General features: G+C 44.9%; 1 protein-coding gene across 2 annotated transcripts in view; it reads left to right on the top strand.

Annotated features, from left to right (window-relative positions):
• The window catches only part of ADCY6 (adenylate cyclase 6), a 151,449-nt gene that overhangs the window by 6,309 nt on the left and 117,237 nt on the right, over positions 1–27,903 (top strand). For both annotated transcript variants that reach the window (XM_029594627.1, XM_029594626.1), the window contains exons 2-3: positions 1,812–1,985; positions 2,653–3,526. In XM_029594627.1, coding sequence (XP_029450487.1) covers positions 2,654–3,526 — 873 coding nt within the window. In that variant the 5' untranslated portion in view covers positions 1,812–1,985; position 2,653. The remainder of the gene's footprint in view (positions 1–1,811; positions 1,986–2,652; positions 3,527–27,903) is intronic.

Raw genomic sequence — 27,903 nt, 5'->3', positions numbered from 1 at the left:
GCCTGGAACGCAGTTCCTCCACTTCTTCTTTTCAGAAGGAGTGTTCGGCTCCAGCCTCTCCCCTCTAGGTAGCCTGCAGGAAAGGAGGGGGGATGAGCAGTTGCTCCGCCCCCTGCTGTTCTGTCCCCCTCCCCTCCTGTTCTTCAGGGAATCAGGAGGGGAGGGGGGTGATCCTGAAGCAGCCGCTGCAGCACAGACACCCAAGGGCTGAATTAGCACAAGTTTGAAACTTGTGAGCAGTAGTGCCAGTTGCTAAGGCATCAACCCTGGCTGCTACGTTACTGCTTACAAGTTTCCAGCTTGCGCCATTTCACCTCCTTTTTGTGTCTGTTACCTTGAGGTTAATTTCTGGTGGAATGGCCTAGAACAGTGTTCTGCCACCTCTTCCTCCTTTTTTTTTTTTTTTCCTGGGACCCGAGGAAGTGGAACAGGGCCATTAGTTGTGGTGAGCAAAGGAGAGCTGGAGGGGGGGGACGCTGGGGATGGAGGATCACTAGGTTGAGGAGGGGGAGAGTTCCTGAGTTCCAGCCCCCTCGCACAGGTCACACCTGGCCATGGCCTCGCTGTTTACCCGCTCTGCACTTGGCACGTTTGTTTTTTGTCTACAGATTAAGCCCTGGCTTGCACCTTTTTATGTGTAGAACTGTAACTACAATGATGACTGTCGGAATGTGCCACTTTGTTTAATTTTCGTTAACATGAAGGTTGAAAGAAGTGCTGCCTGCGGCCCCTGAATAATGCATACTGCACAGTGACGCGTCATGGAAGCCACATGATGGTGAATCTTTAGGTGGCGTCGGGTCACTTGACTTGCTTATCCATGAATCCATTTTTTTTTTTTCTGAATTCCATCCTTCCCTCCCCACCACCCTTTTTCTAAATATTTTTTTTGCCACTGATGCTGAGAAGAATTGATACAGGCGCCGTAGCTGAACAGATAGGGGGTGAAAGGGAATCTGAGTGCGCCTGGTTACAGCTGACCCCGGTGCTGGTCCTGTTGTTGCTGATGGACAGACGTTATATCTCCGAGCATAGACACAAACAGATACTGGTAAAACATGAAGATAGCCAGCACTGAAAAAATAGTTCTGGCTATATTCAGGTTTTTAAAAGTCTCCTGTAGAATTGGGGCTGGATTTACATCTTGCATGTTACTAGGCATAGGATCTTCAATGCCTCTCCCCATAGCCCTCTGTGTCAAACAGGTACTGCTAGGCATGTGCCAGTGGGGAAGTCCGGTCCTACATTAAAAAAAAAAAAAATGCTTATACAGTATCGGAGGCGGCCAACTCCAGTCCTCAAACCCCAAACTGATCTGGTTATCAGGATAGCCACAATAACTAGGCCCATGGGAGATTTGCAGTGCAATCAGATATTCTTGGGCCCAGTCATTGTGGCTATCCTGATAACCAGATCTGCTTCGGCTGCTCGAGGACTGGCATTGGCTATTTATCTGTATCTCATCTTTTATTATTCAAAAAAATATGGGAGAATCTTAGGACTAAAAAGAGACCTAGAAACAACCCCCCCCCCCCCAAAAAAAAAGAGGAAGGGCTACAACCTACCTGTTTGCAGGCATACCTTCACCGTGAGTACAAGAAGAGCGACCTGCCTGACATATTATCGCTGTCGGGGCTGGCAGGTATTGCCTTGCCATGTGTTCATGGTCTTAGGTATTGTGCTATGCAAATTCTAGCTCTTCTTCTTCTTTTTCTCCTTTGAGATTTCCTGCTGAGAATTTCATTCCACTTTCTGCCACTAGGAGTCTGGGGGACTGACTGACTGACTGTCTCGTCTTTCTCTTCTTCCAGATCCTTGAGTGAGACTGCGGCATGTCTCGCCAAGAATGTACCCCCTGATGCCGTGGAGAACTTGAGTATAGAAGCAGACATTTCCTGCCACCCGTCTACACGCAGGAATAAATGTCGTGTTTCACCAACCCAGCCAGGAGCTCCTGGGAGGAAGCCGTGCCGCGGGCGGGAGAGGTAAATCGGGGCATCCCTCAAGTACTGACCCCCCCCATCTCCTTAGAGATGTCTTCTTAACCTGGGATTGAATGCCCTCCCTAACCCCACGTTGCTCCCTTTTATAAGTGGGAGCAGATACCGGGTGTTCTCTACTGGAGGCCTTCCCGGTCTCTGCTGCCTCTTCGGACGCGATCCAAAGGCTGAAACGCCCGGTGTCCGTTCTGTGCATTTCTCAGGCAGCCGGATCCATGTTTCGGAGACTCCGCTGTGCAGCATTCAGGGTTGCCAGTGATCAGCCATAGACAATGCTATGGCCCCACTCCTACCCCAGGAGGGATTTCTGAGGCACGGTTGGGACCCCTAGAGCAGTGGTTCCCCAACCCTGTCCTGGGGGCCCACCAGCCAGTCGGGTTTTCAGGATACCCACAATGAGTATGCATGAGAGAGAATTTGCATGTTATGGAGGCAGTGCATGCAAATTTTTCTCTCATGCATTTTCATTGTGGATATCCTGCAAACCCGACTGGCTGGTGGGCCCCCAGGACAGAGTTGGGGACCACTGCCCTAGAGGATTCAACTGAATCAAGATGGGAGTGAAGGAAGAGAGAGCTGTTGTGTTTTTCTGGTAATTTAAAAAAAAAAAAAAAATTTATGCTTTCTGATTTTTTTTTTTTTTTTTTAATAGGATGTCGTGGTTTAGTGGCATCTTAGTACCTAAAGTGGATGAAAGGAAGACGGCGTGGGGGGAGCGCAATGGCAAAAAGAGCAAGCGGAAGGGCACCTCCCTTTGTGGCCCTCGCTACATGAGCTGCCTGCAGGATCCCGACATGGAGAGAAACAGCCGGACCAACTTCAGCCTGCACTGCACCTGGCAGGAGGATCACTATGGGAAGAAGGGGCTAGCCGGCGGCTCGGGCCCCTGCGGGGACCTGGGTCTGAAATCCGTGGACTTGGGGTTTGAGGATGGGGAGTCGAAAGACGCCAAGATGCTTGGCTCGGCGGAGGGGGCCGGCTCCCGGGAGGGCGACCTCCTGTCCCCGGGCGAGTGCTGGGCCAGGCTCCTGCAGGTGTTCCAGTCCAAGAAGTTCCAGTCGGCCAAGCTGGAGCGCCTGTACCAGCGCTACTTCTTCCAGATGAACCAGAGCAGCCTGACCATGCTGATGGGGGTCCTGGTGCTGGTCTGCGTGGTGATGCTGGTGTTCCACTGCGCCCACGGGGAGCCGCAGGTGCCCTACGTCGCGGTGCTGGCGGTCGCCGTGGCCCTCTTCGTCTCCCTCATGGTGGTGTGCAACCGCAACGGCTTCCACCAGGACTACATGTGGATTGTCAGCTACCTGGTGATCGTGGTGCTCTTCGGGGTGCAGGTGCTGGGGGTGCTGATGGTGGCCCCCCGCAGCGCTTCGGAGGGGATCTGGTGGAGCGTCTTCTTCATCTACATCATCTACACCTTGCTTCCCATCCGGATGAGGGCGGCCGTGCTGAGTGGGATTGTGTTGTCCGTGCTCCACCTGATCATATCGTGGAGACTCAATCTGGCTGATGCCTTCCTCTGGAAACAGGTAGGACAGATAGGACTCTTCTGTTCTGTTAGTTGGCAGGTCTGGTGAATGGGCTTTCTCCCCCCCCCCCCCCCCCCCCTGCCGAATGGTCCCTGTCCCTTTTTTTTTTTTTTTTTTTTTTTTTTTTTTTTGTGCTTTTTAGCTCTCAGGGTGTGTTGCTGGAACTCACTAATCTTCTGGTCTGACAACTTCGGCTGCCATGTGGGGGTGGCCTCCACAGAGCTCTGGTTCCTCAGGGTCAGGAAGTAAACAAAGGCTGGATTCCTGCTTGCTCTAATTTTAGACCGGCAAGTGATGTAGGGAAAGGGGGGGGGGGGGGCCCCCACTACCTCCCCTGCTGCTTACAGGTTCCCATGATTATTTTCTGTTAGGTGCTCATGGGGGGTGGAGATGTTCTCGTGTGCGTGTGAGACGGTGCGAGAGATCTGGGTGCAATCTATATAAAATGGTTCTGGCAGCATATATAGCACAGCAGCGACCTAAGCAGTGCTGATTTCTGATTTAAAAAAAAAAAAAAAAAGCACCGAACAAGAAGTGCAAACCGTGATGCGCGTCCGAGGGGACACGCAAGGGCCGCACTGCCAACGAGGAGCAGGAGATCTGTCTTCTCCGTGCTTTTGTGTCGAGCAGTCCTGAGAGCACTCAAGGGCACCATGGAGGATTTTATCTTTCAGATTATTTGCATGGTAGTTTAATTTCAAGCAGCAGCTTAAGTTAGCTGGGGCAGCACTCTACACGGTGCGCACATAACCATGCTCTTAAAATGAAAAGAAGATAGGCAGACCAAAAAAAAAAAAAAAGCACGTTCTTATATATATTTTCCTGCTGGCCTCATTCCGGAGAAGGGGACATGCAGGAAGGTGCTCCTAACTTAACTGCAGCTGATGAAGGAAGTATTTGGGGAAGTAAAATCATATGTAAAGTGTGTTACCTGTAACTATATTTTAGGTTTAGTTACAGCAGCACAGAGCATTTTTGGCTAACGGCGCTGTGGCTCCGCCATGGACTGATGTGTTAACCACATTACTTGAAAGTGTGTGTGTGGTTTGTTTGCCAATAACAGAAAGTGATTTTGAGCTGAGCACTCTTGAGTTGTGTTTTGGGGGGTACCTGTGCTTTATTTATTTTTTTAAGGGAGTTCTCTGTGAGCTGGGATGCTGCCACCCTCTGTGGTACCAGCAATTCTGACATCTAGTGAGTATCTGCTGCTTAGGCTCTGGGACAGAGGACACCCGAAGAGTGCTAGGCGCCAGCACGAAGGGCTCCCAGCCCTGTTTGCCTTATGGGCTTCTAGAGAAATGATTAACCTGTCACTGTGCTGGGCCCTGCAAGTTGCAGCCTGCCGGGGATGATTGATCATGGTCTGGCTTAGATGAGATTTGAATATCTCTTCTCCAGGGGAGCAGCAACTGGAAAGAACGGAGGAGACCCTGGTCAAGGCTGTTTTGAAGGAGGAGAGGGTGTGGGAGGTGAGATGTTGGCGACACAACCTAGAGGAAACTCTTACCTTTTGTGACCTGGTGTACATGGGCAGCAGGCGGGGAGGGGGGGGGGGGGTTTGCTTTCCATGAGAGGAGGTGATAGAAGTGTTGTGTAGCAGCCTTGCTTGGAAACATTGCACAGCTAAACAGGAATGAAGAGGCAAAAAAAAAAAAAAAGTGCATAAGCAGCTGCAGTCTTACCAGAGTTCTCCAGGTGAAGATGAGCAGTGTAGGAAATGTCCTATGTGATTTATGGTTAACTTCACAGCTCAGGATTCATAAATTAAAAAAAAAAAAAATCACCTGCCAGGCCAGCTTAGTCAGTACTGAAAATGACTTTGAAGCTTTTACAATTTGCTGGGTTTGGTGTGCTTGTTAGAGCCTTTGGAACTACAATTTCCATGATGCTTAGATCTAAAAGCCTAGCTCCCTTTCCTTCTCAGGCCAGAGGTAGAAGGTAAAAGGATCTCTCTTTGAAGGAAACCCCAAAAATTCCAAAGGAGAGCTGATTTTGTTTTAATTGCACTCTTGCCGCCCCCCCCCCCCCCACCCTTGGGGACTGATGTTCGCTACAGCATGACTGTAGGTAGATATCTTTTTTTGAAACAAGTGCAGCCATCTTTCTCCCATGTTCCATTAAGCTGCTTCTGGCAAGGGTGACAGACCACTCTGTGGGAGCTTCCACTGGAAGTGGGGAGAGCACGAAATGTCTTGCACTCTTTAAAAACAAAACAAAAAAAAAACAAAAACCAAAAAAAACCCATTGGCGTTTCTAAAACGTTCTCGATTTTTCCCTCAGGTGGTTGCTGTCTGTCTAGGTGTCTGCTCCTTTCTGGATTCCATACAGGCCGCGATGTCTTTCTGCTTGGCCAACATAAGAGTTGTCTAAGACGGAGGGTCTAAATTTCTTCGGATGCCGTCTTGGATTCCTATTTTGGGAAAGGGTGTGGAGGAGTGATTTTGGGGGGGGGGGAGTGAGGTGATGTGACTGCACTCCTGTCTCTTTGGAAGAACAGGGCATTTGTGTGCCATTTTTTTTTTTAATGGGGGGGGGCCCGGTGTGGTGGCTCCATGTCCGATGCTGCATCTTGCCACGTGGCGGGACCTGATTTTGCTTCCTGGGTTGGGTGGGGGATGACAGAATTTCAGCCACCGTTCAGTGGCGATGCCTAGAAGTCAGATCTGGAGGCCCATGTCTGCCACTTTCCAGAGGCATGTGTGGGGTCTTGGGCTAAAGCTGGTCGCTGAGATCGCTAGGAGGGGACTTATAAGAACAGGGAGCGTCTCCTCCTCCCACCCCTGGAGTAGTTGCGGTGGGTGGTGCTCTAGTCCAAGAGAGGCTAATTGTAACTGATCTGGAAGGCCAAAGGAAGAGGAGGAGCATGCTAGGCCATACCCCCCTCTACTGAACAAATCCAGTATTAATAGTGCTCCCTGCCTGCTGGGGTTTAACTGCTTGGTGTTAGCAGGTTGTGAGGTTGCTTGGATGTCTCTTGAGGGCTGTTGCTCCAGTATTTTAGGGGCGCTGACAGCTGGATGATCTGCCCCTCACCGCCGGCTTCTGGGTTGCTGGGATCAGGCTGTCCTTTTTTGCAACTGAAGGAAACTCTGCCAAACATGCCTTGGGCCTGGAATGAAGTTTTTTTTTTGTTTCTCTGAAACTGACTGAGCAATTTAGTGAAGAAGAGACTAAAAATAGCCAGAACTGCTGCTGCTGCTGGAGCTGGGCTGAGAGAGGTCCAAGGGCCCTCTCGGGATGGCCCTCGATCCCCGGAGGGTGGTGGGAACCAGGCAGGTGCGTGCAGTCTGTTTTAAGGAGTATAATTTGGGAGTCCTCAGCGCACATCTCGCCAGTCAGGTTTTCAAGATATCCACAGTGAATATGCATGAGATGCATTTGCGTACATCGGAGGCAGAGCATGCAGATCGCGTGCCTATTCTTTGTGACAGTCCTGGAAACCCGACTGATCTGGGTCTCTCGAGAGAGTGAGTTTGGGGACCCCCCCTGCTCCACAGCATTGGGATTGGAAGGTCTTCATAGTGGGGGGGGGGGGGGGCTGAGTGTCACGAAACAAGCTAGCAGCAATACTGATTTCTGCCACCACTTGCGTAGTGCCATATTAATTAGGTAATGGTCTCTAGTGAATGAACTTCTATAGGTACAGAGAGACAGATGATGTGGTCCCCATCCTGTCTGAAATGCATCCTGTTCTGTGTCTTCTTTCAGGTGAAGAGTTGATCCCTCAAATGCTTTCCCGCTCCCCAAACACGGCACGATTGCTTGTGTTGGGTACCTCCCTAGAATTTATATAGCTTTTGAAGTATTGGTGCTGGTGCTCTATGGTTGTTGGCTTTTCTCGAGTTGCTTCCCAGAATGCTCCAGAGCGGTGTGCATGTCCCCACAGCCATGTGCGGTGGATAACTTTTTTTTTTCTTCCCCCCCCCCCCCATTTCTTGTTGTATGATGTTGGTCTTCACTTCCAGTTTGGGAGTGCACAAATGTCCCTGTAAATACCAGTGTTCTGCTCTCCTTGGAAGTTCTGGTCATAAATGTCACAGTGGCTTTGCTATGCATTTATGTGGACTCTCCTATAGCATTTTTCGCCATGGGCCCCCGCTTCTGTACTGCATACAATCACTCCATGATGTCCAAAATCCAAGCTAGGAGCCCCTTAAAGTACACTGCACAAATGTGTTAATTTGTCCGTTGTGGGGGAGGGGGGGGGGGGGGGAATCTTTTATATCTGTGGCAGGAAGGGGGAAAGGGGCCTGGTAGCCTCTGGTGGTTGTTGAGAAACCTTTTCTGAATTATTTCCCAGTTCATTTTGTCTCGACTCGCGACATCCTGAGTGTCTCTTAAGGCCATGGCTAGATTTCCCCCTCAGTTTGGGAGATCAAAGGGTAAGGCCGACTTTGTTCAATTTACCTGTGCTTTTATGGCAAAATAGTATAATTTATCAGGAGTGTCTGCCGATCTTTCCTTGGTTAGTTGCTGGAGTGAGATTCTGGGGAATTCTCCACTTTGCACCATTTGAAGGATAAGCAATTGTGGAATAAAAATGAGGGCTTTTTTTTTTTTGTTTTTGTTTATTCTCTCACTCTATCAGGAAGTTGAAAAGAGGTTGAAGTAGGGTATAAAGGAAAGCAATTCGCTGGACTAGGCATTTTAAATTTCAAAAGAATATCCTAAAAAGGCAAAGAAACACTTCACTGTGGAGGCTAAAAATTCATCTAAGGAACTATTTCACATTGTAAATGAGCTGCGTAGGGGGGTTTCTTCATTGGCTCACCCCAGATCCTGACCAATTGGCTGAATACTTTTGTAAAACAATTTCTAATATTCAGTTGGCATTTAATGGCAAACCTTTTTAAAGTAGAAATGGTCCAAGAATTGATTCTTGTATAGTCTTAATTCAGTGACCAAAGATACTTGTTTTGGCCAGTGGATAGCCAGTTCCCACTTTATTGGATGAGGTATCTGAAGCTTAGGAGAGACTGGCTCTTATCCAGTCTGATATGGTTGAGACTGAGAAAGATTTGGGGAAGGGTGCCTGCTTGTTATAACCTCGTCTGCTTGGTTTCTAAGGAGGTTCCTGATCCAGTCTTAAGATGACTTGTTTTGATGGTCGTCAACTCCTTTGGCAAAATCTCTATACAGCCTATTTAACATTAGCTGTTGCCAGGAAATTAGGAAGTCGTGGGATAGGAGTCGGTGTCCCATTGTGAACCGGTAACTGGTTAAGAAACGAAGGGAGAAAGATCATTAGTGGAGTTCTTCAGGGATCTGTTCTGTGGTCTCTGCTGTTTAACATATTCATACACTTCCATTTTTTGATTCTTTGTTCCTTTCCAGATCATTCCTAACACGGTTTTTTGCTTTTTTTGACTGCTGCCGCACACTGAGCAAAGGTATTGTCCACAAGGACTCGAAGATCTCTTTCCTGGGTGGTGACCCATATGGAACCCACCATCGTATGCCTATATTCAGGATTATTTTTCCCGTTTGAATCTCTTTGCACTTCTCCACATTAAATTTCATCTGCTAACGTCTTTCAGCAGTTCTTCACAAGCCACTCATGTCTTAACAACTTTGCATAATTCTGTAGCTTCTACAGCTTTGATCATCTCAATCATTGCTGCCCTTTCCAGACCACTATCATATGGCAACTGCACCTTGAGTATTGTGTGCATTCTGGTCGTCTCATTTCTATAAAGATATGGCAGAACTAGAAAAATACTGAAGAGCAATAATAAAGGGGATGGAACGGCATGAAACGAGGCTAAACAGATTAAGGCTCTTTTAGCTTGGAGAAGAGGAGACTGAGGAGAGAGAATAGTTTATAAAATCATTTGTGGGGTAGAACCGGTAACTAGGGAATAATTAATTACCCACTTTAGAGTACTAAGACTAGGGGACACTCATGCAATTAACAGCAGTATCTTTTTCACTCTGTGCACCATTGAGCTTATAGAATCTGTTGCTGAAGGATGTGGTCAAGGCATCTAACATAGCTGGGTTTAAAAGGGATTTGAACAAGTTTCTGGAGGAAAAGTCATTAACAATTATTAGCTAGGTAAAACCTAGGAAAGCCAACACTTAACCCTGAGAGTGAGCAACAAGGATCTACGCTTAAGGATTTGCTATTTACTTGCGACCCAGGTTGGCCACTGTTGGAGACCAGATGCTGGGCTCGATGGACCTTTTGGTCTGACTGGGCATGGCTAATTATGTTCTATATTTAAAAAAAAAATAAAAAAAAATTATATATATATATAAATTTTTTTATTTTTTTTTTTTGGATGTCACAAAATGCAATGATTACTGCCTGATCTCCAATCTGCCTCTCTTGGCTATAGTTGTGTCTCAGCTTAACCTTTTTTGAAGGTGGTTAACCGTTCAGATTCTTTCCAATCTGGGTTCCTTACCAGATTCAGTACAGAAATGCTCCTGACTGCTTGGCTGTTGATTTGGGGGGGGGGAGGAGGAGGGTGTTTCCTGATCTCACAGTTGCAGTTGATTATTTGGTGGTACTCCGTAGGCCAGTTAGCCTAGGGATTGGCTATAGTTGCCTACTGATCTTCTGTTTCTGTCTGAGACACCAGAGTGTGCTTATACATTCTTCCTCATCTAAACCATGGCCTCTGTAATTGAGTTCCACAAGGCTCTCCCTTTATGTCCCATATCGTTCGATATATATACCTTCGACCTTTGGGGGCTTGAAATCATTTATTTCTGCCAGCAACATCCAGATCTTTTTGTCCTTGGATGATCCTTGGGAGAAAAATACATGGACAGTGTTTAAGCGATGCCTGTTCGTTGTAATGGATTGGATGGGGGCAAAAAGATTAAAACTGAGCCCATATTTAATGGAAGCCCTGGGCACGAAGAGCAGAAATACCTTACTGCTCTAGCTAAGCGGACTTATCAGGAGAGCCAGACTAGGCTCTCCAATGCCTAAAATCTACTTCACCCTTCATTTTGCTGATGTCCTTCATGGTGTGATAGTGGATTTTGCTTTTGAAAATGGAAAAGCAAGTAGTATTTGTATCTAACAGTGCTTTTCTAAAATAGTACTCGTCAAACAACTGCATCTATATCTTCAATCAACAGACTTTAAAGACAGTGATGCAAGCTGTAGTTTTAATGCATCTCAATTAGTGCAATTCAGTTAATATTGGATTGCCCTTAAAAACCATCTCTAGACTCAAGATTGTTCAAAATGCAGCTGTAAGGATTATCAAGGGATGCAAGCGATAGGATAGGGGTAATCCATTAATTAATTGCACTGGACTGGTTGCTGATCTAGCTACAGGTCAAATTTTAACATACTCATTTTCTATTTTAGAGCCAACCAGAGCTGGGCTCCCAGATATCTTGCAGATAAGGTGACTTGATACTAGCCAACCAGAAATCTGAAATCAGTCAAGAGCGATGATTGATTTATTCTTGGTTAAAATTCTAAAATTAACTAGAACAAGGTCAAGAGCTATTTCTGGGGTGGCCTCTGTGTCCTGGATCATGCTTTTTGGGTTTGGTTTTTTTTTTTTTGTAAGACCTGGATGAAAATAGCCTTTTTCGTCGAGACTCAAAGAAATGGTTAAATGCCCAGTTGATTATCTGAAGTTCACATGTTTCCTTTTAGCCAGTTTCTTTCAGATTTTGATCTTGTTACTTGGTGGGTGGAAGGGGAGGACTTACGGATGCTATTTTAGGATCTGCTTAGAGTTGCCCCTTTTCTACTTCGGCAGCATTGTATAAAATGTGTGGGGTGTTTGTGTGTTTTTTTTGTTGTTTTTTTTTTTTTTTTGTGGCTTTTGTTTATTGTGTGTGAGATTTGTATTGGCTTTTATCTACCAGTTTAGACTGTGTACAATAGTATTGCATTATATCTGTAAATTTACAGTTGTATTTGTAATCCACTGTGCATTGACCATTTGGGTTAAAGATGGTGGAATTTTAAGTCATTAAATGAAACTCTGTCTAAGTTCTTCTTCTCTTCTCCTCCCCCTCCGGCTTTGGGGAAATCCAGTCTGGGGTTTTATTTTTTTGGCATTCATGGCCTGGCTTCGGGAAGGCAGATAACTCTTTCCTCTAGGTTGGAGAATGGAGTAAACTGCTAGTCACTACACTGGCTCCCCATCTGCTTCCACACACAGCTCGAGCTTCTCTTGCCTACAAATGCATGTGCTCTGCAGCTCCTCATTACCTTCCTTCTCTTGCCTGTCTACCTGGTCCCTTGCAGGCAGCACTTGTCTGTGCTCTTCGCCGCCAGCTCTCAGCTCTGTACTTTCACGTTGCTGCTCTTTTTGGCTGAAATAGACTTCCTGATTTTAGTGTCGTGCTCCCTCTGGCCATATTAAAGTTCATTTTAAACCCCCTCCCCCCCCCCCCCCCTTATTTATTTTTTTGAAGTTGCGTTTAAATACTAATCGCTTCACTACAATAAATACGCTTCCCACAGACTTTTTGTTTGTCATGTATGTTTGTCTTGACTAGATTGTAAACTCCATGGAGAAAGGATTGTCTCTCTTTAAATATGTATGTGCTGCGTATGTCTAGCAATGCTTGAAAAATGGTAAAATAGGGTGTGCATACCTTTTTACTTCTTTGAGGCACTTCTGATTTTGCTTTCCTGTAATGGAGGCTTCCTGTATCACTTCAGCTGTGTTATGCTTTAATATAGTGATTTTACAGTAGAGCTGAGCCAGCTGTTGCCAGCTGAATCTGTATGGAGTACAGCTGCGAGGCTCTCACTGCATGGACTAAGTGACCCTGCCTTGCTCTCTAGAGTTTGACTGGAGTCTCCCAGATTCAGTGCTTTTGTCCTGCAGTTTGTGGGAACTATCTCAGTTTTGCTCAGAACTGAAAATGGTTAAAAGAATTTCACATTTTTCTTTTTATGCTCTTTAATTCTGAAAGCTTTCAGTGAGGTTGCTGGTTGCATGAGCCTGAGAGATGCTACTGTAGAGTGGGGCGCTCTCTCTCTCTCTTTTGAGCAATATTGGACCTCCTTCCCATATTTTTGTGTTTAACATAGAAATGATGGCAGAAGAAGACCAAACAGCCCATCCAGTCTGCCCAGCAAGCTTTGCACTTTTTTTTTTTCTCATACTTCTGTTAGTCTTGGCTCTTGGTAACCTTTTGGTTCTATTTCCCTTCCACCCCCCACCATTAACGCAGAGAGCAGTGTTGGAACTGAATCTAAGTGAATATCTAGCTTAATTAGTCAGGGGTAGTAACCGCCGCAATAAGCAAGCTACACCCATGCCTATCCGCTTACCCAGACTATGTAATTCAGTCCTTGTTGGTTGTTGTCTGTATATAGATCCACTTTTCTTCATTCCCCCTGCCATTGAAGCAGAGAGGTATGCTGGATATGCATTGAAAGTGAAGTATCAGGCTTATTTGGTTTGGTGTAGTAACCGCCATAACAAGCAAGCTACTCCCTGCTTTTTTGTGAATGGAAATGCTTTTTTCCACATTTCCTATTGCCGTTGAAGCTTAGAGCAATGTTGGAGTCGCATTAACCGTGTGTATGTTTATTGAATAAGGGTATTATCTCCAGGCAGTAGCTGTCATTCCCGCGAGCCACCCACTCTTCATTCACGTCCTCTAGACTTTATGGATCTACAGTTTTTATCCCACGCCCTTTTGAAGTCCTTTGAAGTTTCTTGCTCAGACAGCTGGGCATCTGTGAGCTGCTCCCTCTTCTGCATCCATTGCCAGGTGGTTGCTTAATCCTAAGTCTGTATAGCTCTAGGTAGCCAGTGGCTTCTTTCCCGAAGGATCTAGGAAGATGGTTTGTAGGAATACAATACAGGCAGAAGTTTGCCTTTTTTTTTCTCCCCTCCTAGCTCCACACCCCTCCTCCGTTGAAAGCTCCACGCGCATTTTCACCTCCTATAAATCAGGTCAATGAGTGTTTTCATTAGAAATCTTTCCCATGGAAGAGCTGGCAGCAACATTGGGGAGGAAAAAGGGTCTTTCAAGAGCTGCTGAACCAAGCAGGGGAGGGTCAGGGGTCATGGATCACAAGATCTGGTTTCATAGGAACTGTGACTCCATTTTTGTGCCTGTGGAGGTTGTATCTGGCCCAAAGTAGCACTAGTGTATCCCCCTGAGCTGTTTACTGGTTGTGGCTGAAGGATAGAAGGAGCTTGAATGGCTAAAACCACTCACTGAAAGAATGTACAGACTTTATGAGAAAATATATATAAACATTTGTTTAAAAATAGCAAGTCTAATATCTCTGTATAATTTGCTGCTATTAAACTTCAGATTTTGTGGTTTGTGAGTGATGGAGAGTATCTGAGCTTTGATTTGAGACTCATATGGTTCAGGTGTGGGTTGCTTCCGCATGCTCCCCCCTTTATTTTATTTTGTGAACTCCTGGTGCTCTTTTACGGTCTCACGGGGTTTGGGCTGATGCACCACATGCTGAGTGGTGTCACGAGTTGACTGTGACCTGTTGACTCACTGGTGGGTGACAACCTGGAAATATTTCATAGTAACGCCTGTTGCCTGTTTCTGAAATTAGCATCTGAGTTACAGAAGGATTGTTTCTGAAAGACAGTAATTTCTCTTGGAGGGGCCTAGATGGAAAGTGGCCACAGACTGTCATTGGGCATCTTTTGACATTTTATGGATTCTGTCGCATAAAGCTATTCAAGTTGTGGAGTAGACGTGTGCCTGGCTGTGAATGACTGTTCTGCTAGAGGTGGAGCTGTGAGTCAGTGATTTAGTCATTCAGAATGGTAGAAATAAAAAAAAACCCAAAAAAACCTGTCCATATCTGCGATTGGACATATGGGAGCCTTTTAGCTGCACGAATGTGGAGCCAGTCGGGTGGGAAGTCTAAAATTTCTAAGCAGCTCCTCATTTGAAAAATGGGCATGAGCTTATGCAGTTGCTTGGGGATGTGATGATGCATCCATAGTAACGGATCCTCCTCCAGTCTTGTCCATTTTGTAACCCGGTGTTGTCTCTCGTTCTTTCAGGCTGATTAAATGACAGTGATGCACGTTTTCATTGGTAGTAAAGTGGTCCTCCCTGCGTTCTGCTGCAGGCTCCTGGCTGATTCACAAGTACGAGGAAGAGTTGGCAGGCTCCATCTCCTGGCTTTTATAGCTATGCCTTTTCAGCCTGTTTCATGGTCTTCTCAAGGGCCTTCGATTCCTGGCGTTCCTTAAAGCAAGGGCTGGTTTATTTTGGTGCTCTCCCTTGTCCATTGTATTCCTTTTTGTAAAACATGACTCTTGCTCCTGGGTGACGAAACTTTTGAAGTCTGGCCTGCCTATTTTGGATTCATTTTTTTTTTTTTTTAAATCAAGATATCAAAAACAAACATTCAATAAAAATAAAATAAAAAATGATGTACATCTCAATGATTGGTTAACAATTGCTAGCACAGACAAAGACAACCATTCACACCGCATCCACCTGGTACATATAGATGTAAGCCATCATGCCCCTGACTAGTTATACTGTAATGGTGTATTTAGAAAAAAAATTCCCAAACACTTTGGGAAATTTTTTTTTTTTTTTAATGAGGATTTTTCTTCAGCTTGGCATCTAATTGTATCGCACATTTCCAATCCAACATTTAAACGAACCATAAATGAATCGGAGGAGGTGGTTCTTCTATCCAATATTTCAAAATGCCCAAATGGGCTACTAATAAGGCAATCTGTGTGAATTGTTTATAACCTTTTGATAGGCCAGCACAGCAAGCTAAGCAGCCCATTATCAAATAGTCTACCGTGACGGGTGGCCTAATAACCACAACCTTTTCTGTATTAGTAGGCACTTGGTCCCAAGAATTTTATAATCTAGTACATATAAAGCTGGACAAACTGTCTCCTGACATGACATTCTAAACATTTATCAGAGTAACTGAGCCCTACTCTGAAAAATATATAGTAACATCATAATAGGTTACATTTTTACAGAGGAGCTATTTGGATTCTGTGTTCTACCTTCTCAGATCTGCTCTCACCTGGACCTTTTATTAATCTTTGGGTTTTTCCCACTGACTTCTGGTGTTATGGGTGTGGGGGTCTTGTTGAGATCAAGTGACCAAAAAAACCCAAAACCTAGCCAGAGCTGATGAGTACCACTTTGCGTCTGCTTGCTGCGGGTTCAGCATCACGGTGCTTACATGTTAGAACAGAAGGAAAGCCGAGCTGGTTCAAAGCAAGGGTCATTAAGCCCAGCATCCGGTCTCTGCTGGCCAGCCTGGGCCACAAGTCCCTGGCAGATCCTAAAAAGTAGATCTACTTCTTGTTACTCACTCCCTCCTAGGGATATCAGTAACTGTCCCTAGTCTAACTGGCTTAATGTTTCATGGACTTTCTCCTTCAGGAGCTGTCCAGACCCTGCTACGCTACTTGCCTTGACCACATCTGGCAACAGATTCCAAGGCTCAATAGTGCGCAAGGTGGAAAAAGTTCTTTCTACGATTTGTATTAAATCTGATGGTGAGTGATTTATGGGGGGATCCCCTCGTTTTAGTATTTTGAAAGGTTAGAAAGGACAGTTATTTACCCTATTTGCCCCACTCATGCTTTTATAATCTCATTATATCTTCTGTTGGCCATCTCTTTTCCAAGTTGAAGAAGCCTAACCTATGTAGCTCTTCTTCATAGGGGAACTCTTGTCACCTTTATCACTTTTGTTGCCTTTTTCTGTACCTGTCCTGTTTCTGCTATGTGTCTTCCCCCCCCCCCCCCCCCCCTTTAAAGATGAGTTGACAAGTACTCAAGATGCGGTCATCCCTTGGATTGACACCAAAGCAATATGATGATCTGTTTTACTCCCCATTCCTTTTTGGATCATTCCTAACATTGTTAGCTCTTTTGACTGCTGTTGCACACTGAGCTGAGGATTTCAATGTATTGTTCACAAGGACTTCAAGGTCCTTTTTCCCTAGGTGGTGACTTCTAATATGGAACCCTGCATTGTATAGCTGTAGTGGGGATTATTTTTCCCTATGTGCATCACTTTGCACGTTTCCATCTCAGAGAACAAGTCCGATCTCTGGAGGCTAGAGTGGCAGACCTGGAGGAGCTGAGGCAGACAGAGAGGTATATAGATGAGACCTTCAGGGACATAGTAGTCAAGTCCCAACTTCAGACTGGCAGCCCTGGTGCTGCCTTGGAGGAAGAAGGTCTCATGATGGGAGAACACCAACCAGGTGTAGCAGGAAAGGATCCTGTAGCAAGGACCTGCTCTCCAGGTGATGCATTGTCCTTTTGCACTGAGGATATCTCCCCAAGGCCTACTGCCCAGGAGGGAAGGGTTAGGTCGGCCGTCATAGTTGGTGATTCGATTATTAGGAATATAGATAGCTGGGTGACTGGTGGGTGTGAGGATCGCCTGGTAACATGCCTACCTGGTGCGAAGGTGGCGGACCTTACGCGTCACCTAGATAGGATTTTAGACAGTGCTGGGGAGGAGCCGGCTGTCATGGTACATGTGGGCACCAATGACTTACGAAAATGTGGGAGGGAGGTTCTGGAAGCCAAATTTAGGCTCTTAGGTAGAAAGATTAAATCCAGAACCTCCAGGGTTGCATTCTCTGAAATGCTCCCTGTTCCACGCGCAGGTCACCAGAGGCAGGCAGAGCTCCGGAGTCTCAATGCGTGGATGAGACGATGGTGCAAGGAAGAGGGATTCGGTTTTGTTAGGAACTGGGGAACCTTTTGGGGAAGGGGGGAGTCTCTTCCGAAGGGATGGGCTCCACCTTAACCAGGGTGGAACCAGACTGCTGGCGCTAACCTTTAAAAAGGAGATAGAGCAGCTTTTAAACTAGAACAAAGGGGAAAGCCGATGGTCGCTCAGCAGCGCATGGTTCGGAGAGAGGTATCTTTAAAGGATACTAATGATGCATTAGAATTAGGGCATCCCGACAGTGAGGTTCCAATAATAAGAAAAGTAGTCCAAGTGCCTGTAACTAAAAACTCACCTGAGCTAAAAAAGTTCTAACTTATCCCTATCAATTAAAAAGCAGAATGAAAATACAAACAAAAAACAAACTTTGAAATGTTTGTATGCTAATGCCAGAAGTCTAAGAAGTAAGATGAGAGAATTAGAATGTATAGCAGTAAATGATGACATAGACTTAATTGGCATCTCAGAGACATGGTGGAAAGAGGATAACCAATGGGACAGTGCTATACCGGGGTACAAATTATATCGCAATGACAGAGAGGAGCACTCGGGAGGAGGTGTGGCGCTTTATGTCCGGGATGGCATAGAGTCCAACAGGATAAACATCCTGCATGAGACTAAATACAAAATTGAATCTTTATGGGTAGAAATCTCTTGTGTGTCAGGGAAGACTATAGTGATAGGGGTATACTACCATCCACCTGGCCAAGATGGTGAGACAGACAGTGACATGCTAAGAGAAATTAGGGAAGCTAACCAAATTGGTAGTGCAGTAATAATGGGAGACTTCAATTACCCCAATGTTGACTGGGTAAATGTATCATCGGGACACCCTAGAGAGATAACGTTCCTGGATGGAATAAATGTTAGCTTTATGGAGCAATTGGTTCAGGAACAGATGAGAGAGGGAGCAATTTTAGATCTAATTCTCAGTGGAGCACAGGACTTGGTGAGAGAGGTAATGGTGGTGCGGCCGCTTGGCAATAGTGATCATAATATGATCAAATTTGATTTAATGACTGGAAGAGGAACAGTGTGCAAATCCAAGGCTCTCGTGCTAAACTTTCAAAAGGGAAACTTTGATAAAATGAGAAAAATAGTTAGAAAAAAACTGAAAGGAGCCTGTGAGGAAGTCACTTGGACTGTTAGATGGTTGAGGGGTTAAAGGGGCACTTAGAGAAGATAAGGCCATCGCGGAAAGATTAAATGATTTCTTTGCTTCGGTGTTTACTGAAGAGGATGTTGGGGAGGTTCCCGTAATGGAGAAGGTTTTCATGGGTAATGATTCAGATGGACTGAATCAAATCACGGTGAACCTAGAAGATGTGGTAGGCCTGATTGACAAACTGAAGAGTAGTAAATCACCTGGACTGGATGGTATACACCTCAGAGTTCTGAAGGAACTAAAAAATGAAATTTCAGACCTATTAGTAAAAATTTGTAACCTATCATTAAAATCATCCATTTTACCTGAAGACTGGAGGGATAGCAAATGTAACCCCAATATTTAAAAAGGGCTCCAGGGGCGATCTGGGAAACTACAGACTGGTTAGCCTGACTTCAGTGCCAGGAAAAATAGTGGAAAGTGTTCTAAACATCAAAATCACAGAACATAGAGAAAGATATGGTTTAATGGAACAAAGTCAGCATGGCTTTACCCAGGGCAAGTCTTGCCTCACAAATCTGCTTCACTTTTTTGAAGGAGTTAATAAACATGTGGATAAAGGTGAACCGGTAGATATAGTGTACTTGGATTTTCAGAAGGTGTTTGACAAAGTTCCTCATGAGAGGCTTCTAGGAAAAGTAAAAAGTCATGGGATAGGTGGCGATGTCCTTTCGAGGATTGCAAACTGGCTAAAAGACAGGAAGTAGAGTAGGATTAAATGGACAATTTTCTCAGTGGAAGAGAGTGGACAGTGGAGTGCCTCAGAGATCTGTATTGGGACCCTTACTTTTCAATATATTTATAAATGATCTGGAAAGAAATAAGACGAGTGAGAGAATCAAATTTGCAGATGACACACAATTGTTCAGAGTAGTTAAATCACAAGCAGATTGTGATAAATTGCAGGAAGACCTTGTGAGACTGGAAAATTGGACATCCAAATGGCAGATGAAATTTAATGTGGATAAGTGCAAGGTGATGCATATAGGGAAAAATAACCCATGCTATAATTACACAATGTTGGGTTCCATATTAGGTGCTACAACCCAAGAAAGAGATCTAGGTGTCATAGTGGATAACACATTGAAATCGTCAGTTCTGTGTGCTGCGGCAGTCAAAAAAGCAAACAGAATGTTGGGAATTATTAGAAAGGGAATGGTGAATAAAACGGAAAATGTCATAATGCCTCTGTATAGCTCCATGGTGAGATCGCACCTTGAATACTGTGTACAATTCTGGTCGCCGCATACCAAAATGATAAGGGGAATGGAACAGCTCCCCTATGAGGAAAGACTAAAGAGGTTAGGACTTTTCAGCTTGGAGAAGAGACGACTGAGGGGGGGAATATGATAAAGGTGTTTAAAATCATGAGAGGTCTAGAACGGGTAGATGTGAATCGGTTATTTACTCTTTCGGATAGTAGAAAGACTAGGGGGGCACTCCATGAAGTTAGCATGTGGCACATTTAAAACTAATCGGAGAAAGTTATTTTTTACTCGGCACACAATAAAGCTCTGGAATTTGTTGCCAGAGGATGTGGTTAGTGCAGTTAGTATAGCTGTGTTTAAGTGAACTTAATACCAGGTAATGGACTTCTCCTCCAAGAACTTATCCAATCCTTTTTTAGAGAATAGCCACTGCCTTTAGCAATGGTAACATGGAATAGACTTAGTTTTTGGGTACTTGCCAGGTTCTTGTGGCCTGAATTGGCCACTGTTGGAAACAGGATGCTGGGCTTGATGGACCCTTGGACTGACCCAGTATGGCTTGTTCTTATGCCATTCAGGCGACCAGTCTCCCAGTCTTACAAGGTCCCTCTGTAGTTTCTTGTGTTATCTGCAAATCTGATTACCTCACCAGTTCCCTTTTCCAGATCACTTATGAATGTTAAAGAGCACAGATTCCTGTATCGATCCCTGTGGTACTCCATTAATGTCGTGTTTTTTTTTTTTTTTCCCTTCTTTATTTGGAAAAATGGGCTTATTCCCTATCTTTTTTTAACCAGTTACTAATCCACAATAGGACACTACCTCCAATCCCATAACTCTTTAATTTCCTTTGTGTCTCATGGGTGAATTTTTATCATGTCGTCTGAAAATCCAAATATAAATCTTTAGTTTGTTTTTTTTTTTTGAAGGTGTAAATCTGTACATAAACGTGAGCTGGGTGATAATAGTGTAAGACAGTGGTTCTCAACCTTTTTTTCTGTCTGGACATACCTGTCAGATGGTTCTCACATGCGTGACACACTGAACACATCATCATGGGGCTAAATGTAAACATATACTCTGTATCTACAGGAACCGCCCTGATCCCCCAACAATGAGTACAGAACAGAACTAGGACATTCCCTGTTCAATTTACCATACAAAAGATATTTCTGGTGACATCTCAGTAACAGCAACATAAACACTCTCTCCTACCAGGCACAATAGCCCTCCTTATGAAAAAACCGTAATTTACCACCAATGCATGTCCTATTGCGAAAACACAACAAATAATATTGATACAAATGCCTACTAAAATACCTCACCTCGGTCACACACACAGAATCGACCTTCACCAACTACGGAGAGACTGCAAATTACAAATATGGAGACAAAACTGGAATGGTAACAACCCTATCTATGAAAACACAACACTACAAATATTTAAGCAGGCCCTAAACACCAATACACCTCCTATTAGGAAAACAGAACAAGCCAAGCTGCTATAGATCCCCTACCAAGAAACTACAAGCTTCCAGAATACCCTTACCTGGGTCACACACGCAGAACTCAGACCCTCACCAAATACAGAATAAAGTGACCAAGTTAATATTTTTGTTTTTCCATTGTTGCACTACATACACTCAGTCTGGCTTCTTGCTGTTTCCAGTTCAGTTTTTCACTCCATGTTTCTATTTATACATTTCTCAAGTAATATAAAATAATTCTAAAACTAGAATATATAATAAATGTTTTGAAACAACTGATAAATAGAACATCCAATCATTAAAAACCTACAGAATTAATAAATTCTCCAACCATCAATAAAATATTTCAAACAGCAGACACATCACATAATACCTAATAATTAAAATGACAGTCAAATCAAGAGAGAGAAACTTAAAATGCCACCTTTACTTACCCTCTCCAGTAACTCTCCTACTCCTTTCCCTTGCAGGCCAATAGCACATACCAGAAGCAGCAGTGGCTGCTGAAGCTCTGTCCTCACGGTCCTCTTCCTTAGGGCCCATGACTAGTCTCTCTCTCTGGCTCTCTTGTCATCTGGCTCTGGCTCTCACCCCAGCACACATGGCAGCTATAGCACAAGGAAGTAAGAGAAAGAGACTAGTCAGGGAGGTGACTTGTGTGAGAGAGAGATTGGCCAGGGAGGTGATTAACAACTAGTCATTCGCAATCACAAAAATAAATATTTTCTCTTAAAATGAGTGTTTCTAAAACACACAGAATGCTTTGAAACATCCTCACATGCAAAATCAAACACTGTGGATAGATTTTGGGTTTCTAGCTGGGACTATTGGACGTGAGCTCCCAGCGAGCATCGGAGTAATCTCTTGCAAGCATAGACTTCGTCCAGCACTGTCATGGGAAAGGAAGCCCCCAGGATCCTCTCTCCCACAAAGAGGCTTTGGCCCAAATTTCTTAACTTTGCTCATTTGTACTTTTTGCTTTGTAAGTGGAGAAATGTTGGGGGGTTTTTTTTTTTTTGGCTTCTCTTCCATTGCTTCTGTGGGAAAATATCCATGAGTTCGGAGGGTATCCTCGAGTTCCCTGTGTGCGACATTTTCTGCTCACACACATCGCATCCATCATTCATTCATTCTTGTAACCGCTTGCTGGTTTCCTCTTCTCCATCTTTCGGTTTCATGCAAACAACTTTGTCACAATCCAAACTGTGAATAAGAACTGTTTAGAGCAGTCTGCCTGAAAAGAGAGTGTTAAAACCTGGGGACGTCTGTACAGTTTTTGTAGAACTTGCAAGCTTAAAGGCTAGGGGAGGACATTGCCCAGCCTTGCAGAGGAGTCTGCATGTCCTCCCCCAGTCTTAACCTCCATTGCTCCTTCCTGAAACATCATCCATGCTAAGCAGCTTTTTATCGCTAGGGTGGCTGCTGCCCGCTTTTGGAGCAGATGGCCAGGCTTTCAAGCATCGTGTGCAGCATCCGGTCAGAGGCTAAATGGCGATGGCGGCATGGCCTTTCTTCTTCCCGCATGCTCAGTAAACATCACTTACTCTTCTGGGCCACAGGGGCAGAAGAAGAAGAAAAGGCCATGTTGCTGGCTTCCACAAACACTGCTGCCGTTCTACTCTGGGCTTGAATGTGCCAAAAGCACGGGCAGGAACGGCAGTAGTGTGTTTTGTTTTTATTTTGAAGAATTGTGTGAATCTTGCTGGGGTGAGGAGAGGGAGTGAAGAGCAGCGGGAGACCAGGAAGTGTGTGACACACCTGCCGGTGCTTGGCAACACACCAGTTGGGAACCGCTGGTGCAGGGCAACTGCCTGTTCCATTTAAATCATGTTAGGCTTGATGGATGCCTTCTTCCTTTTTAAAGAATAGCATCTACCATTTTGCTCGGCATTTTGTATATCAAGCTCATCAGCCTATCATTTCCTAGATCATCTCTGTAGCCCTTTTTTAAAAATCGGCTTTACATTGGCCATGTTCCAGTCTCCAAATACTGTGATATGAAATTACAAACCTGTTAATAGTAACCTATTTGCTTTCTTTTAGGACTTTACTGCAGAAACCATCTAGTCCTGGTGATTTATTTCTCTTTAGTTTGTCACTTTGATCTGTATCTTCATTGTCAGAGATTTGCTTTAATTACTCAGACTCAGGTGTTTCCAACATTCTCCTCAGTAAAGAAAGACGACGACTTTTTGTTCCATGTGCAATTTCCTTGTCTTCCCTGAACAACTCTCTTACTCCATGGTCATCTAGCAGCCCACCTAACTTCCTTGCAAGCTTTTTGCTTCAAATGTACCTGGAAACACTTTTTTTTTTTTTTTTTAAATTAGTTTTTGCCTACTGCAAGATTCTTCCCACATTCTTTTAGCCTAACTACTGTTTTACATCAAATTTGCCCGTGCTTTCGTTCTTAACTGTTTTCTTCATTTGCATCTGCTTTCCATTTTTGGAAAGATGCCATTCTTTCTTTTGCTTCAACTGGCTTTCACCTTACCATACCTGCCAAACTGGCAGTCATTTGATTTTCCATTGACCTTTAAATGCATGGAATACACTTTATCTGAGCTTCCAAGAAAATATTACTAAACAATGTCCATGCCTCGTGCAAACTTTTAACCTTTACAGCTACTCCTTTCAATTGTTGTTTTTTCTAACTTCCTCATTCTAAGATAGAACTCTTTTTTGTAAAGGGATACTATATCTGTAGTTTTAATGTTCTCCCTCCAGTGATTGTCCAATTTGATTGCATTCCTTATCTTCCTGCTAGACCAGCCCTTATGAGGGGAATTGCCCTCCCCTTGCAGCTGATGGAAACAGAGGGGACCCCTCCTTTTATAACCTTAGCCTGGGTCTGTGGTCCTTGTCCAGTCTGTCTCCTGCAGTCATGATGAATAGACAAGGTTAAGCTTCCAGTGTTTCTTGCTGGTCTGACTCCTGGGCTGCCTCCCCTGCTAGTGGTCTGCTCCTGGGATTAAAAAAAAATATATAGAAAGATATGACAATAACAATGTGTCTGTATTGCACGGAGGCATCAATTACTGCTCCAGATACAGTTCCAGCAAAGAGACAGGAAAAGCCTTCCAATAGGCTAAGAAGACATTGGAAATTCACAGGTGCTTATGCTGCATTTAGCAAGCTGTTAATTAACAGTTGAAGTCTTGAGACACTGAATTGGAAAATCGACCTACAAAGTAGAATCAACAATAAGAGATCAATATTTCTTCCTTAAATACAGGCCATGGTATCAACATAAGAATAGTTATGAACCATATTTTCCCCTGAAAAAGCCTGTACAGTGAAAGAGGCTTCTGTATGGACAGAGAATACAGGATAATAGCAGAAGTATAACAGGCTGCATAGGATACAGAAACTTCAATGGGACAACATTCCTGTGAAACAAACTACAAAGTATCTTTTCTTGTGGACTGTTTTAACTGTATCCCCTTTTTAATGAAGGTGTCACCCATGTGACTCATTTGAAATGCACAAAGTATCTTTCTTGAAGTCCTGCTCTCGTAGAAGTGTTTTATTGTTTCATTACAAGCACTCTGTATATATTTTGCCTGTTTTATGTAGATATTTATACATTTTATAAATGCATAACACTAAAGAGTTTAGAAGTGGTGTGAATGAGGATTGACTGACTAGGGGCGGTGATATAAGTATGTGTGTGTGTTATTATGGCAGTTTTATCTGTTGGATTGTTTTGATATTCTTTTCCATTGTATAATAAAGCTGGCAATATTAAACATCTTTCAAATCATTTAAAACATTAGGGGGGTATGTTACCCTATTTTAGGGTTTGCTAATGGATATACCATTTTAGGTACCCACCTATCAGTTTGATTTAAACCCTAGATCCAAGCTATGGGAGAATATATATTTATTTATTTAGGGAGAGAGTTGTCCAGGTGAGCTCCCTTGGCTCCTCTCACCTTTCTCTTAATGGTCAGAGTATCCCGATCGGAAGGTTCCCTCTGCTCCAGCCCAGGGGGATGTTAGGGCTGTTGGTCTCTCTCTCTCTGATGCTGCCTCTCTACTTGAGGTGAAGGGCTTGAGTCAAGTTTGGAAACAACAAAACAGAGGCATCCTCTGCTGCCAACTTCACAGGCCATGTGAAGGGATGAATACTCCAGTACAGCTGTTCCTTAGGCCTGGTGGGGGAGGGGAGGGGGGTACGGCGAGAGAAGTGCCAGGTGAGCACTGCAAGTCAGCCACAGCTTACCAGCAATGCTTGCGGTGAGGATGTGGGGGCAGATCATGGCTTGGATAAGTTGGTTGCAAGAAGGCCTGGGCTTCTGTGATGCTTAGCAGCAGCAGCTTTTAAAAGTAAAAACTGGGTAACAGATTAAGGAGGGGCTAAAAGGCAGTAGCAGAGCGCTGAGTATGCTGTTTTGCTTTCTTTTTGGCACCTTTTCCCTGTGTAAAAAAAAAAAAAAAAAAAAAAAAAAATAATAATTAGAATAGATAAAGAGCAAACACAGAATTGAAGGGCTATGATGAGAAAACCAAAGCCATGAGGTCTGCAGCACCAGAAAGTGCCAACCATGGTAGGCTCCTTGTGACCAGAAGGTAGACCACCGACGGGAGGCACCTCTGTCCCCCTGCCCCCAATCAGAGGGAGCAGGAGCCGACAGGAAGCCTTCTCCACCATGTGGCAGGGTAGGGAGGGTGCTATGTCAGAACCAGAGGGCCTTTGCACCCTATGAGGCCTTTTGCCAGGGGCTCCACACTCCGAGGCTCCCTCAGAGGGGAAACACGAAGGGGAGCCATAGCGAGAATGTGGAAATCCGGCCTCCCTAGGAGGGCCCAATGGCAGGGGCCATTGACGTTCTTCTCCAGAGTTTGTGCGCCTTATCTTTTTAGGCTTTGTCAGCCTGGCAGAAGCCAGGACCCTCTTGTCATCTCAGAGGAGAGAGGAGCCCTTCGCTGGAGTGCACCAGGCCAGCAGCAAGGAATTTTGGCTCCTCCGCCCACATGCTAACTCGGGGCTTTAGAGAGGATATTAGACCAGATCTGGATTCAGATCATCCTAGGCTCTCTGATCCTCCTGCGGGAAGGAGAATGCTCTGGGGAGCAGGAGTCAATAGTGAAACGCCTATTTCACAAAGAGTAACTTGTGTTCCTTCTTACGAATGTAATGTCTGCCCTTAACATTTAGGATCCCCAAGGGTTTCCCATATTGCAAGGAATCCACAAGCCATCAAAATCCTTCCCCCATGCACCGTGTGCTGAAAGCAGTGGTACTAACAGAATGGGAAGCACCCCAAGGGGGTTTAAAGGGAGGGAAGGCTTAGGAGTAAGATCTGTCTCCAAGGTTGTTGTCTCTCTTTCAGCTGTCAACCGCAAGCCTTCCCTGAAGGATACTCGGGATCGAAAAACTGAAGCAGTTCTTAAGCAGGCTTTCTTCACAATGCCTTGGCCTTGCAGAGGATATGTTGCCTGGGCAGTGGTTCGCTGCATTAGGCAGCTCCTGGCACCAGAGGAGAGAGCAAGAATTGAGTCAGCGGATGGTGTATTTGGTAGACACCCTTTATCACGTAATAAGGATGGCGTCACACTCATTGGCCTTTCGCTCGACAGCAAGAAGACTATTATGGCTCCAAAGTTGGGCAGTGGATGCAGCGTCCAAAGCCTGGGTAGCAAAGTTCCCTTTTGAAGGAGGTTTCTTGTTAAGTGAGGAGCTGGAGAAGCTTATTAAGGACCTGGGTAATTCCGGTCCCCGGAGGGTGCCAGAGCCTAAGCCCAGAGCAGGTTTGCAAGGGCTCAGGCACCAGTAATGCAGAGACTTTTGTAGATTTTTGAGTGAGTAGCTTTATACTGCAGCAAACCAGGAAGTCCAAGGCACCCTCTTTTTGAGGTACCAAGAAGACTAAGGGCAAAGTCGCTGTAGACACAGGGTGCACCCATCAATGATACACAGCAGGGCCCCCTGATAGTGCAACTATGCAGAGTGCACCCGCACTACGTCGGACCAGTGGGTACTAGACCTTCTCTTGTAGGGCTGTGCCCCTGAGCTAGTAAAGTGGGTGCCAAATTGAGTTTGGAGTAGCCCCTGTGCATCACCGCTCAAAAAAAGGAAGCCACAAAGGGAACATAGCATAAATTGCAGCTCCTTCAGTTCATTGGGCCAGTTTCCCCATAGGAGAAACCCACGAACCCCAACCAATCCCCAAACCCATCTCCCTATACACACCGTGAAAAAGGACGGATCTCCCCATCTACGTCTGGCCCTCAAGGAGGTCAGCAGGTATTTACATGTGCCCCACTTCCGAAGGCAGATGCTAAGATCAGTAAGGCAAGGGTAGTACGTGATCTCCCTGGGTCTGGCGGAAGCCTATTTTCACATCCCTGCCTGGATTACCCATCAAAGTTTCCTAAGTTTTTGTGTCTTTAGGACAGCATTTTCAGTACAAGTTTGCTGCCTTTTGGCCTAGTGCCTGCACCCAGGACCTTTACCAAGGGCATGGTGGCATTGGTCTTAGCCCTTCACAAATGAGACATGGTGGAAAGAGGACAACCAATGGGACAGTGCTATACCGGGGTACAAATTATATCGCAATGACAGAGAGGAGCACTTGGGAGGAGATGTGGCGCTTTATGTCCGGGATGGCATAGAGTCCAATAGGATAAACATCCTGCATGAGACTAAATACAAAATTGAATCTTTATGGGTAGAAATCCCTTGTGTGTCGGGGAAGACTACAGTGATAGGGGTATACTACCATCCACCTGGTCAAGATGGTGAGACGGACAGTGAAATGCTAAGAGAAATTAGGGAAGCTAACCAAATTGGTAGTGCAGTAATAATGGGAGAGTTCAATTACCCCAATATAGACTGGGTAAATGTATCATCGGGTCACGCTA

Source organism: Rhinatrema bivittatum, chromosome 3 (assembly GCF_901001135.1).
Source record: "Rhinatrema bivittatum chromosome 3, aRhiBiv1.1, whole genome shotgun sequence".
NCBI classification, from domain to species: Eukaryota; Metazoa; Chordata; class Amphibia; order Gymnophiona; family Rhinatrematidae; genus Rhinatrema; species Rhinatrema bivittatum.
Note: the sequence above shows the minus strand (reverse complement) of the source record. Positions and strands in the feature narration are given on the sequence as shown.